This window comes from Phycodurus eques, chromosome 19, assembly GCF_024500275.1.
Source record: "Phycodurus eques isolate BA_2022a chromosome 19, UOR_Pequ_1.1, whole genome shotgun sequence".
NCBI classification, from domain to species: Eukaryota; Metazoa; Chordata; class Actinopteri; order Syngnathiformes; family Syngnathidae; genus Phycodurus; species Phycodurus eques.
Genome location: NC_084543.1, coordinates 5,389,568 through 5,403,061, shown reverse-complemented (window position 1 = coordinate 5,403,061; position 13,494 = coordinate 5,389,568). Strand labels below are relative to the sequence as shown.

The window sequence follows — 13,494 nt, the reverse complement described above, 5'->3', positions numbered from 1 at the left end:
TTGTGTTGAACTAAACCGGCCCATTTTGCAGATGAAGTTAATTTCTAATTAATTAAATTGAGATGAGATGAGTATTTTAGTTAACTGTAACCTACATACATTTTGTGACATTTTTCTTTGGTGGTGTGCTGTGAGATTTGGCTAATATGTGCCTTGTTTCAAAAAGGTTGGCAGAACACTGATTGAGTCGTTCATGCGTCTCCCTAATTATTGTCAGAAGGTCGCAGGTTTCGATTGGTGTGACTGTGAATTGGTCTATATTTGCCCTCCAATCAGCTGCTGACCATTCAAGGCTGTACGCTGCCTCTGTCCCAAAGTCAATGCTAAAACCCCATATTTTGCAAAACCCCCCAGCTTAAAATCGACACTTGAATCCCATAGTGTACTTTCCCAACCACTGTATCAGATATAAAGGTTAAATGCAGTATTTAGAAGTGATCATTAAGGAATGTTTACATCAGCTGACCTACTCATGCACACCTTGCCCCCACCATTGTAGGCTTCCATTAACTCTCAAACTTAATCAGCCTTTATAAGAATGCAGGGAAATAATTTCTATGCTGAGCAGTCATTGATTCTACAAGCAGCAGGGAGATATTTAGTTTAAAAATATTTATTTAAAAACAATATAGAATTTCACATTCAGTCGGAACATATGGGTCCACCTCCAAAATGTCATTTTTTTTTTTTTCATACCGATTCTATCCGAGAAGTGCGAGGGCTCCACTTTTCCAAGCGCTTTGCATGTGGGATCATCAACATGAGCAGAATTGGCATCTGCACCACAGCACTTACAGTAATTCAATAATGCGCCTTTCAGAAAAACCTCATTAAAGTCCCAGTGTGTATTTCCAGACAGCTGCTGAAAGACTGATGTCAGCACAACAACACTGGCAGCAGTTTAATGGATGAAAAAAGAAAAAGGGACACAGGTTATGACAACAATGTGGAGTTACTGCATCGAGTTCACACGAATGTTGCAAAGTACAGCAAAATTTTCACCACAAATGTTGGAAAACAAATTGATGTTATTTGTTAATATACCAATTTAACAAAATGTTGAAAACATCATTTCTTGAAAATAAGCATTTTTCGGGCCAGCCTTTATAATTACCTGCCACAACATTGGCAACATTTAGCTGAACATAAAAATAATACATTAACAAAGATAATGCTTAGTTTTAAGTGACACTGTCAGGTATTAAAGAAATATCGACTATCAATCAGTCTTACACTAATTTGTGGGTTCATTTTTTGGGAGGAGCGTTTGTTTTTAGCAGGCCGAGCAATCTTACAGCCCACTGGCTTTTTATGAGTTGGCAGCTCAGACAAAATAAAAAGTTGGCACCACTATTTGTTCCCACTTGCCTGTTTGGAAGTCTGTCTATTGAGAGGAGATGCAAAGCTGTAAACACTTTCTACAAGAGAATGCACAGGGTCGAGTGAGTTCCTCACAATGATAGTCCGGAAAAAGTGCAGTCAGTGAAGTACCTCAACAATTTGTACCACCGTCCTGGAGAAAGCCGAGGGCTCCCCGGCGGCGGTGGACGGCTGCAGGGCGGTGTGCAGCCGCGACTCGTAGCTGGTGTCGCTCATCCACGCGCACGGCCTGCGGAGGAACTCCTTGTCCAGCTCGCCCGACGCCGCGTCGCCCGGGCCCGACGCCGACCCGGTCCGCGCGGGACCCAGGCGAGACAGCAGTTCGCGGTCCCAGTCAGAGTCGGACGAGGACGGGGAGAGCCGGGCTACGTCCGGGATCAGCGCCGGGTCGATGCACAACGAGGCGGATTGTTGGGAGTCTTGGCTGGAGAGGCCGTGACACTGATGTGAAGGGAACTTTGAGGCAGGCGACCATGTTGTTTCAACAAAATGAGCCAACCTGTTAAATGGAGAAAAGTCTAGTCTATCTCCCGCAGGAGGACACATTCTGTCTATTCGAGAGCTATTTTCTTTAGATTGCACTATTTGAATAGAGGTTCTCCCCGAAATACAACAACACTCATCCGTTGTAATAATGCGACTTTCTGATTCTGCAAGGTCGTCGGGTGCTGTCCTTTTCCTTTTCTCGCGGTTGTGCTCGCAGCCGGAATGGCGACGGCGTTTTTTGAGGTTTGGAGTTGCCGGGCGAGCTTGCTTAATAGGAATCGAGGCCTCACTTGAAACTACCTCTGGGCGGGGGACCTTCTCTTCTTCCGCATTGGACACAGCCATGGAAGGACGAAGTGAGAAAAGAGAGGGGAAGAGCTTCTGACACACTTGCTCTAGTTTCCATGTCATAATCATAATCCTCAGTGATGTAGTTCTGTGGACTGAGGACAGGAGGTTCTGAGTACAGACTAAGGGCCTCCATGTCATCGGGAATGAAGACTTTCGGGCTGAGGACTGGAGGCAGGGCGTATAGGTCAGAAGATACATCTTGTGTAGTGGGGCGGAGGGTGAGCGGTGGAGGCTGCAGGCTGGCTGGAAAATGGACTTGCGGCAAATTGTCCAATATACGCAAGGGCGCAGTCGAAGTGTAGGGGAGGCTGTCAGGTTCGGGGCACTGCATGTCACTTGATATTGTGGCCGGAGATGGGACATGATCCGGTTCTTCTGGTGATTCTGGAAGATCCAGCGCAGGTTTGCGGCAGGAGGATTGTCCTCGCAAGGCCTGAACTTCATGTTCGATCTCGGCATCAGTCAGAGGCTCCAGTTCACAGATGTCTGGGATGGGCAGTCTACAAACAAAACATTTGGACAGTTTAGTAACTCATTTCATAACAAGCTTCAGGAGTAAGAATACGTACGTTTGGGATGTTGGGCCAACACAAGTGACCATAGCTCACCTATTTAGGACTTCTTCACCTTCTCCCGAAGGATGGAGGTTGAAGCTGGGAACCATTTTGACCACAAGACACTCCAAGGCGCTATAATTTGAGGTCTCCAGCGCAAAGGCCCGATGTTGATCAGACTGCCAGTGCTGCAATAGGCAAATAAACACAAATCAAACACTCGGCTCAGAAGAAGCCACAAAGAGTCGAGGAAAAGATTCTCACCTCGTCTAGGTTAGTGAAGGATTGAAGGCAACATTCGCAGTAAGAGATGCCCTTCTTGCGCGGCGGCCAAGGTGACAGGGTTTGAGATTTGTCCCTATTGCGGCTTTGAACTTTGCTCTTCGCCCTGATCAGGACACAACAATCGAAAACACAATTATCATGAAATATTCACAGTGAAATCGTGAAATCATGAAGTCATTCGCTGGACCAACCTGGATTTATTTTCTCTTTGCGCAGTCTTCTCAAAGCGAGGAGGAGGAGGAGACTCGAAGGGACTGAATCGGCCGACGTAGCACAGCGAGGGGAAGCTCATGGACTGCACGTGCAAGGGCTTGTACTTCCTGGTTACATCAAACAATTACCAGTAGACTTTCATATTGTGACACTTGCCAGGCGAACGAAAAATGGAGAAATCCCTCTCAAAACGCGCAGTGCAACTACACACAATAGAAAACCGCAGCTACGAAAATAACCACAGTTAAATACAGCGGTATAGTGTCAATTCAAATAAATGAAAAATACCGAAATATTTATAACGATGCTGGAAACAACTACGACAACAACATTCCATTTCTTCCTCTTATTTCAAACCAACACCAGCAAAAATGCTTAACAATTTCCTCCATTTGCTTCAGTAATGTAATGCAAGCATTCGGCAAAATACTTCAATTAGCACAAATGAGAGGAGAAATGAAAAGAGTTGTTCGTGTACACGTTCCCTGCAGGAGCACAACTAGAAACGCTATCCGTCCGAGTTCGGGGCTCCCTGGGGGGGGGGGACGCAAGCTCGTCATGTTACAGGGTGCCATTTGTTAACGGGCTGCGATTAGGAAAGTCAAAACCTCTCCACTACAGCCATGTGAGGTATAATTTCACAATAGGATATGAGGGTACGAAAGCTAAAAACCACAAGCTACCTTAATCAAAAATTGTCACGCTGGCTGCATCGACGCTGACTTAAACATGTTCTTTGGATGGCATTTGGATTCAGACATGCACCGGTGGATATAAATTTACTTATACTGTTCAAATGCTTTTGTGACATAAATAAAATGAGACCACAGTGTGAGTCGAGTTTTTCGATGCACTCATTGTACACTCGCGTCACACTCACCTGCTGATGTCCTCAATTTTGAGAAAAGGAGATCTCAGAGGCGCAGCTGTCAAATATAAAGAACATAATTACGAGATTAGGATCCCGTTCGTCAGCGAAGGCATTACAGTATTAGACGATTTATGTCAACTTCACTAACCTTTGACAACATGACAAGACGGCTGCTTGGTGGAAGTCCTCTGTGAAAGAGACAGCTCCACTTAATTACATAACACTTCTTAACAATGAAAGGCTTACATGTTTCTTATTTACGTTTAACTACAGGGGAACCTGCAAAGTGGAATGGATGGATGAAATGTTGCTTGAATTCCAAATACTTCAACTTTTGGAGGTTGCGCTGTATTTTTTCACTGTTTCTTTTCTTACGGTATTGTTCTCTTACCTCATGCCTGCTGGGTTTCGCAACAACCCGCTCACTGCTCAGCTCCTTCAAGTATAAAAGAACATCTGTGGCAACATTAAGGAGCACTACAACGTTAAAAGACAAACATTTCAAAGATGAATCAGAGTCTACTTTGAGGTCTCAACCTGGAAGAGGCGCACTCGCATGGCGCCACCTGCTGTCGGCAAAGGTTCACTGCACCACGGATGTCAGCGCACACAAGTCAGGTTTAACTGAAAATTGCAGACACCGATTTGGACTAGTGCAAAGGATACCATCCGCATGCACAATGCTCACTCCCCACGAACGGGCATTTGCCAACACGTTGCTCCCCTGCAACCGCTCCTACGAAATAAAAATCCATTTCTGTTCAGAACAAACAGCAAAAGGTGTCGCAAATGCTGCAGACAAGCGACTTACATTGTTCCGAATCGCTTTTTCGAGCAGGGCTTTTCCTCGGCTGCCACAAGCCTGCAGAAGATAGTTGGATTGTAGAAGTTGTAGTAATACGCAATTATAATTTTTGTTTTTTGGGGGGGGATTATCACTTTCATTTTTATTTTTTTGCTATTTGTGGCAAGGCTCACTCCCTTGGCCCCCCAACTTTCAGTTAAGTGAAATTGGATCATTTACACTGGCACACCTGATAATTTCTCATAGCAAGCTAACATGCCGCAGCACAATGGTTGGGAATCACTCATTTATTGCATTTCTGCCAGGCACATGAATAAATAATCTGTGTAGTACCACCGGGCGCGGAGTGACTGGTCGCTGTTTGTTGTTGTCGGGGACGCTTTCTCGCTGCTTCAAAGGCTGGTGAGACTCATCGCAACTCTTGCTTCCTGCAGGCCTTTTCTCCTCCAGCCTCTCTTGACTTCCCGTAACCACAAAGCTCACATCTCTGTGGAGGAAGCTCTCCACCCCCTTTGGAAAGCAGAAGAAAATGTTTATTGGTTTCTGGAGTACAGAGTCCTTCGTGTGTTTATTAACATAGCAAATAAGACGTATGACGTACCCCTCCGAGGAGAGATATGGCTTCCAAAAGCAGGGCTGTAGCACGTTTCTTTACATTGTCCAAATAGAAGGTCTTCCCCTGTAGCTTCTTCTCCCCAGGACAAAGTTTTCCTAAAAGTCCTGGCTCCTCTTCACACTGCTGCTGCTGCTGTCGCAGCATGATATTCCTGGTACAGCAAGGTCAAGTTAGAAAGCATTAAACATGTCCCGTAGGGCCGCTTCTGAACCCTTGTGCCCTCCTCACATTTATTATCCTTTGAATGTCTGCACAGCAAAAATTTAGACATACAAATATAAACTGCTATAAAAAAGCAATCTTTTTCATCTTGAATTAACATCATTTTGATCAAATAGTCAACCATTTTTAGGATTCAATTTCTAACAAAAAAATAAATAATTTTACGAGTCAGCCAACAAAAACAAAATACACTAAAAATGTCAAATATCATTGATCTTCTACATGAAATGCTGACCTGACTGAATGCATGGTTTCATTCTGCAAAGACAAAGATTAAAATGGTGCTTTTAATGGAAGCCAATGAGGCATTTGGGAACGAAAGGGGGAATATTTGGAACTACTGTACATATAATGTACTTATTTAGTCATATCAGTTTCACAGTCTTTGACATATCCAAAACTGTAATCACCGCTGCACCATACTACTTATTATATGGAAAATAATTTAGATTGTATGGGTGGTATGTGTATGGATAATAAAACTGACATTTAAAAGGGTTTACAATTTGAAAAGTTTGGGATTTCGAGCAAGTCTGAAGTTGTGTTAGTGAAGAAAAGCAGAAAAATACTGACGTATGATGATTTAATTTCTCATTTCATTTTTGGCAAATGGGAAACATTGAGTATAAAAGACTATTTTTAGAAGGGAAAAAAACACTAATATGAACATTTGTTACCCATAAAAAAAGTAATAAAATTAGGGTTAACATACAGTAGAGCACACCCGGTGAATATTATATTAAGCACACGCAAACCAAAGAGATCCAAGAGCAACAATATGATTGTTATCATTTTAAACTCGTTTTTTAAAAATAAATTATGTATATATATTCGCGTATTGTACATTACTGCAATCTGATACGGGATCTCAAAACTGTCCATGTAATATATATTTTTTTTAAATAACGCTACAAATATAGGCAATGGCAAGCAACAAAGCCAGCCAACTGCGAGCTCACAGAGCGGATAAGCTTGTTAGCTGTCCTTCAACTAAACAACCCGCGTCCGTCACGTTTGCTCGGTGGAAACGGTCGCTTTGGAACTCAGATATCTCCCAAGCCTACAGAAGAAATCGAATCCATGCTACTTACCTGCGTGAAGTTTGTATTTGATGGTTTCTAATTTAATAAGGACTCCAAAAGGATGACGGACAGGCAAGCTAGTAGCTACCGCCGATTTTTTAAAAAACAGCAAAAGACACATCCGGGACATTAGTCGTCTTCTTCGTTATGTGTAACGGCGGTTTGCAAATTATGGTAGTCAGTTACCGCCACCAAGTGGTCGGTAATGATTACTGCTTTGGTTTACAGTGTGCGTCGCTTGGACAGACCGAGACGGACCAAAAAACAAAACAAAAAAAACAACTGGTTTGGTTTTGGAAGTTAATGAATAACAGTATATTAACGTGTGTGTGTCTAAATGAATGTTTATTGTTTTTTTAATTTTTTATTATTGTTACAGGTATGCAATGTTTATTGTTACAGTTATGCATTAAACAAACAAAAAAGCTGTTTTTCTTTATTTGTTACAACACAGCAATAGGATTTATTTTTCTACTCAGAGTGCGTGCCATCCATCCATCCATTTTTTAAGCCGCTTCTCCTCACTTGGGTCGCGGGCATGCTGGAGCCTATCCCAGCTATCGTCGGGAAGGAGCCGGGGTACACCCAGAACTGGTTGCCAGCCAATTGCAGGGCACATACAAACAAACAACCATTCGTACTCACATTCACACCTACGGGCAATTTAGACTATCCAATTCATGCGTGTTTTTGGGATGTGGGAGGAAACCGGAGTGCCCGGAGAAAACCCACGCAGGCATGGGGAGAACATGCAAACTCCACACAGGCAGGGCCAGGGATTGAACCCCAGTCCTCAGAACTGTGAGGCAGACGCTCTAACCAGTCGTCCACCCGTGCCGCCCAGAGTGCGTGCCAGGACTAACAAATGTTGATTATCCCCTGTTGGTGTAATAGTGAAACAGCAGTCTCGAAACTTACATTGTATTTGGAAACACTTAAAGGTTATAGTATGTCATTAAATTCAAACAGATGACATTCAGATTGTATAAGGTAATATTTACAAATAAAATAGATGGGTCACTGGCACGCCGTCTTATTGTCGCCCAGCTCGTTATGTTCTCATAATGACAATAAAGGCTATTGAACCTGAACTGTTGAGGACATAGCCCAGGTAAATGTTTGAGGGAATGGCCACCAAAATGATCCGCAAGACCCACAAGCACACATGCGAAAGCGGCGCAAAGGCATTGTAGGCATCCAAAATGCTTCGCTCGTAGTAGACGGCACTCCGACGAGAGCGGTCAGCGTGATGCGGAGAATGATGAGGGCGGTGAGCCACAACTTGCCCACAAACATCGAATGATTGTATAGTTCATCCATTAAACTCCAGCTCATTGTTCCACAGCCGAGGAACAGCTTTTTGTCACCTGTGGAAAGAGACGCATTGATGAACCTGAGGTTTGTTAGCAGCACTGAGGCTTTACACAATCAGGATTTTTGGGGTACCACCTGAGAGGCGTACGACGCCGCAACAATGGCGTCGGGGTACTCGGGCCCGCAACTGGACATCCTAATAGACCAAGGCCGCGACGACCAGTTCCTGTCCGCCCAGCCAGCTGCTGGCCGATATACAAATGACTGAAAACAGTATTATAAATAAATGACGCACTAAAGACAGAAGTGGCTGCAAACCCTCGCGCTCTTGCAGACATCCTCGTGAAGAAGCAAGACGCATCAGTCTGGATCTGTTTTGCCTTCGTGGGCGACAGGCAGGGACATGTCTGCCGGCCTTGTTCTAAAGCGACTTGCTACGAGCTAAACACCTCACTGACGGGCGTGATGAATTACGAAAACAATCCTGTTACAAAACATTTTTTTGTCTTTTGTCTTGAATTCCAAAGCATCAAACGTGCCACGACTTTCAACTTGAAGGCATGAAGTATGCTCACGCCACAGTGGTTTTGATTTTGATTTTGATTTATTTTTTTTTTTAATTAAGGACATCAAAAGTTTAGCTAGCGATTTAAAAATAAATAAATAAATAAAACACTACCATGGAAGACACCCAGGTTATTCATGAGCTGCAGCTGCACAGTAAGAGGCAATACAAGTGACATCAAAAATTCAGTTTTGACCATGATTAATAATGATTGCCTCTTTCCTGGAGCGAAATGTGGTAAACAAAATATTAAAAACATTACAGCCACATTAGTAAAATAAAAAGGTGACAGCGTCAACCAAACTCAGCATTATTATCTTTGTAAAGGCACATATTCAGTGACTATATTTACTGATAGTGTGATAAAGTTAAACATATTTACCTCTGTGGTCACTGCCTTAGTTTGCGCATCAAGTGAGCCTAAAAAAAATATGAAGCCATACAAATATTTAGCTTTCATGCACTGTAGTTTTCAAAGAGGATACATTTCATGTCATAGATATTTGATCGCTTTGATTTCTCAGCACTAATAACTTGAAGCATGTTAGCATGAATGTATGTACTGCTCCCTAGTTCTACCGTAGTTAAAATACTGTGCTGAGGTTTGGGGGAACTACAAGAAGTCATTGTCGTCAATAATCAACCTACATAAAGACCAATAAGGACTATTTGTAAAGTACTCTTTTTAATCATCAGATCTGTTAAAATTTGCGGATACAGTATTGTATCTTATCAAACAGCAGTATTCACGTACAAGGTTAAAAAAAACAACAACAAGAAAACATTGCAAATCTGTTTCGGAATTGGGAGGGGAATTCCCAATTTTGTCATTGTTCTACATTGATGCTAATTGGATTTCCTCTCCATTGTCTTCCTGCTGGAGGTCACTGACAATTGTTTGATATTGAGCCTATTTAGTTGTAATAGAACCAGCGTCTGTCAATATGAACTAAAGAAAGGATCTGTATTTTCAATCAGTGTTGACGCCGCTCATGAACGGTCAAATTTCATTACCTGTTTGGTTCCTGAATTCACTTTTAGGTCAGCGCATTCGGCCTCGTCTTGGGCAGTAGTGTCGGACGTTGCGGCCATCTCCACCAATCCGCGACAGACCACTTCTTCTTCCACCACATTGACTCGGTCGTAGGTTCGGGGGTCGAGTATCCCGATGGATTTTCCTCTTGTGTGTTTTGTGTTTTAACGGAAAGCTGTCAACCCTTATGACCTTTCAATTTCTCCCTGCTTATTTCCATTTGTCATATAGACCATTCACAATCACATTCACAACAGTCGACAAATTAGAGTGTTCAATTAACCTAACATGCATGTTTTTGGAATGTGGGAGAAAGCCAGAGTACCCGGAGAAAATTGTGAATGTAAAAGGAGAGGAAAAAAGGAAAAAAAAACAGCAGCTTCTTAATGCGTATCCTGGTGTTGGTGGCATTAGATTGACTCCAAAAAAATGTACCGTCACTCCTCTTTGAAAACAAGGCACTTCAGGTCACCGCATTGGTATTTAAATGCTAATTAATAGATTTTCCACATTCTATGCATTTTCAGATCCAATCAGAATCCTTTATCTCTCCGTATTTGACGCTTCTGCTGCTGCTGCTGCCATGGTTTGCCTTGCTGCAGGTCTGCTTGGCGTGTGTATGCTCACGGGGGGCTTTGCGCTTGTTGCTCCGGAGGTTCTGCTGAGTGTCAGCCTCCTTTTGGGGCTGGGGCAAAGACTCCTTTTCGTGGGTATCGTGAGGGGCAGCGACCTTTAGGTTGTTTTTACCATCGGCGTAACGCTGGCGGTCCTCGTGGGCTGCGTTGGCGCGGTTCTGCTGGCCCGCCGTTTTAATTTTGGCCAACTCGAGGGCAGGGAGTGTCTGGCCGGGGGATCGCGTGTACACCATGAGGGGCTTGACGGCGATGTTGTACTCCGGTGGGGCGGATGGCGTGTTCCAAGGGGAGGGGTAGCTGTCGTATTCCTCGCTCTCCGACCCCCTTGACACACCGAGGGGATCTTCGTCTGAGAGGCGCCAGTCACGGGTTCTTAGAATGTCATAGATGGTACCGACGCCAAGATGGAGCATCTCCCAAATGTTGAGGGCCAGACAGAGAAAGGAGATGCTGTACATGATGAGGAGGAAGATGGTCTTCTCCGTGGGCCGCGACACGAAGCAGTCCACTTTGTGGGGGCAGGGCTTTTTTGAGCACACGTAGGTGGCGGGCATGGTGAAGCCATACAGGTAGTACTGTAAGGCCAAGAAGGTCACCTCCAGGATGGTGCGCGCTAGCAGCTGAAAGACATACATACGCATCAGACCATCCTGTTTGATGCGCTGCCTCCCATCGTGGCGCGCCTTGACGTCCGCTTGTCCGACGCCTCCTTTGGTCGCGCCGCCGCCCTTGCCCTCCGATTTTGCCTTCTCATAGATCCTAGCCTCAGCTTCTTCATCGTCCTGCGGCACTTGCACTGCGCTGCGCTGCTTCCTATCGGCGAGATAGCGCTTTTTGGCTGTCTTGCGGGACAAACCGCTCGCTCCCCCGCAGTCCGCCCGCTCCTCCACAAGGTCGATCCTGTTGAGGGCGTAGCCCAGGTACATGACAGAGGGCGTGGCCACCAAAATGATTTGGAAGACCCAGAAGCGCACGTGCGAGAGCGGCGCAAAGGCGTCGTAACAGATGTTCTCGCAGCCCGGCTGACCCGTGTTGCAAACGAACTTGCTCTGCTCGTCGTAGTAGATGGACTCTCCCCCGACGGCGGTCAGGACGATGCGGAAAATGATGAGGACGGTGAGCCACAGCTTGCCCACAAACGTGGAATGGTTATAGATTTCATCCAGCAGCCGAGTCAGGAAACTCCAGCTCATTGTTACACGGTCCTGTGGGGAGAGAAGCATTGCTTAGCTGGAGTTCTGTTAGCAGCATTGACATAAAAAAAACGGGCGCCAAAGTTGATCACTTTTTCCTACACATAATCAGTCTGCCTTTATGGAGAATGAAGGCCTCTTCATTCTTCATTCTCTCAATCAGTCAGCAAACACACACAAATCCTGACTGATAAGCACCCGCAAAAACTGCTTCAGAAGTTGTAATTTCCCTTCTTGTTGCGGCATGGGCGGCATGGGCGGCACGGTGGAGACTGGTTAGAGCGTCAGCCTCACAGTTCTGAGGACCCGGGTTCAATCCCCGGCCCCGACTGTGTGGAGTTTGCATGTTCTCCCCGTGCCTGCGTGGGTTTTCTCCGGGCACTCCGGTTTCCTCGCACATCCCAAAAAACATGCATCAATTGGAGACTCTAAATTGCCCGTAGGTGTGCATGTGAGTGCGAATGGTCGTCTGTTTGTATGTGCCCTGCGATTGGCTGGCAACCAGTTCAGGGTGTACCCCGCCTCCTGCCCGATGACAGCTGGGATGGGCTCCAGCACGCCAGCACGCCCGCGACCCTAGTGAGGAGAAGCGGCTCAGAAAATGGAAATTCCTGTCCTGGCCATTGCCGATAGACGAGTGGAACCTGTCTACGCTGTATCCACCAGCAATTCCGCGTTCTGTGTTGACATGTTTCAGGTGGAATATTAATCCACTCAGCGTCTCATGAATTTGCATTTATTATTTAATTCAAGTTTGACATCTCATCAAAACTCTTCGTAGGACTGAATAAGGACGTTTGCAGCTCATTCTGCTGGACGGTAGACCGTCCACTTCACTTGCTGTATGTATATTCTTTTTTACTGTAATTCTGGTCTGGTTTACTGGTTGGATTATTGACACCTTCCACAAATGTTATCAATAAAAGAACCGGATAATTAAGAACATAAAGACTTTCAATCTTGAGGTGACATCATGCTGCGAGGCTCCCGCAGCGTCCAAGGGAGTCAATAGATTTTCTCTCAAGCTATTTTTTTTGACATTAGATTGGTTAATAATTTGTAAAGTAATAATAACAATAATAATAACTGACCACATGGTGACTGACCATTAGTATTGATTTGTGGAAAAAAAATGAAATTGGTCATCCGATAGCGACGATGTGTATGTACATTAAATTTGTAATTCATTGTTTTAAATAATAATGCATTACACTTATATAGCACTTTTCTAATTGTAATGTGGGTTAAGTTATACAATGATGTCATTACCAATAATTAAACCTATACAAGATACTATATGTTTTAAGTTTATACAAACATTATTTCAAATGAGGGGGGAAAAAAATAAAGAAATGAGCATTTACAATCGGGCAAAAAAAAAAAAAAAAAACATGCTTGCAAATTTTACACATGTAGCTATTAGCCAATTAGCAAACCTAGCTCGATAGCTTTGGGGCAGACTTCGCCCTTATTCAACTTTAAATCACAAGTTAAAGGTCGTCTTGCAAACACAACACTTTCAAAAATTTCGCATTTGGTTTTACGCTTAACGTATTTTTATTAATTTTTTTATAGAAGACCAACTTACATTTGTTGCCCAGTCCTCCTCTAAATAGCCCACATTTGGGCTGAAGTTGGGACTTCACACGTTGAACAGCTTCACGCACACACAAAAACAAAAGTATCAAAAAAATTATTCTAATAATAAGGCCTGGTTAATTGTAAGGGTTGGAAACGGTGGCGAGTGAGCTGAAGCGAAGAGAGAGCAGCAAAGAGCAGTCGTCAAGGAAGCAAATGGCAGTGGTGAAAGAGACTTCAATTAGCATCCAGAGAGAGAGAGAGAGAGAGAGAGAGAGGGAGAAAGAGAGAGAGGGAGAGAGAGAGAGAGA

At 44.2% G+C, this 13,494-nt stretch overlaps 2 protein-coding genes across 3 annotated transcripts; both read right to left on the bottom strand.

Annotated features, from left to right (window-relative positions):
• Nucleotides 1-1,264: 1,264 nt before the first annotated feature.
• Nucleotides 1,265-6,965, bottom strand: dbf4b (DBF4B-CDC7 kinase regulatory subunit). Of its 2 annotated transcripts, XR_009770413.1 has the most exons (13): nucleotides 6,875-6,965; nucleotides 5,547-5,712; nucleotides 5,279-5,455; nucleotides 4,952-5,002; nucleotides 4,807-4,876; nucleotides 4,532-4,596; nucleotides 4,289-4,328; nucleotides 4,150-4,195; nucleotides 3,248-3,376; nucleotides 3,036-3,159; nucleotides 2,826-2,959; nucleotides 1,492-2,717; nucleotides 1,265-1,418 (listed from the first exon to the last, which is right to left on the bottom strand). XR_009770413.1 is itself a non-coding variant. In XM_061706331.1 (12 exons), exons 2-12 carry the CDS (start codon nucleotides 5,703-5,705, stop codon nucleotides 2,153-2,155), a joined length of 1,560 nt encoding a protein of 519 aa, XP_061562315.1. In that variant the 5' UTR covers nucleotides 5,706-5,712; nucleotides 6,875-6,965; the 3' UTR covers nucleotides 1,265-2,152. The 2 variants fall into 2 exon arrangements, 1 of the variants encoding a protein (XP_061562315.1); XM_061706331.1 differs by having other exon boundaries at nucleotides 1,265-2,717.
• A 3,335-nt stretch (nucleotides 6,966-10,300) lies between these two features.
• LOC133395252 (gap junction gamma-1 protein-like) lies at nucleotides 10,301-13,244 on the bottom strand. Its single transcript, XM_061664012.1, has 2 exons — nucleotides 13,194-13,244; nucleotides 10,301-11,617 (listed from the first exon to the last, which is right to left on the bottom strand). Exon 2 carries the CDS (start codon nucleotides 11,603-11,605, stop codon nucleotides 10,301-10,303), a length of 1,305 nt encoding a protein of 434 aa, XP_061519996.1. The 5' UTR covers nucleotides 11,606-11,617; nucleotides 13,194-13,244.
• Nucleotides 13,245-13,494: the final 250 nt, after the last annotated feature.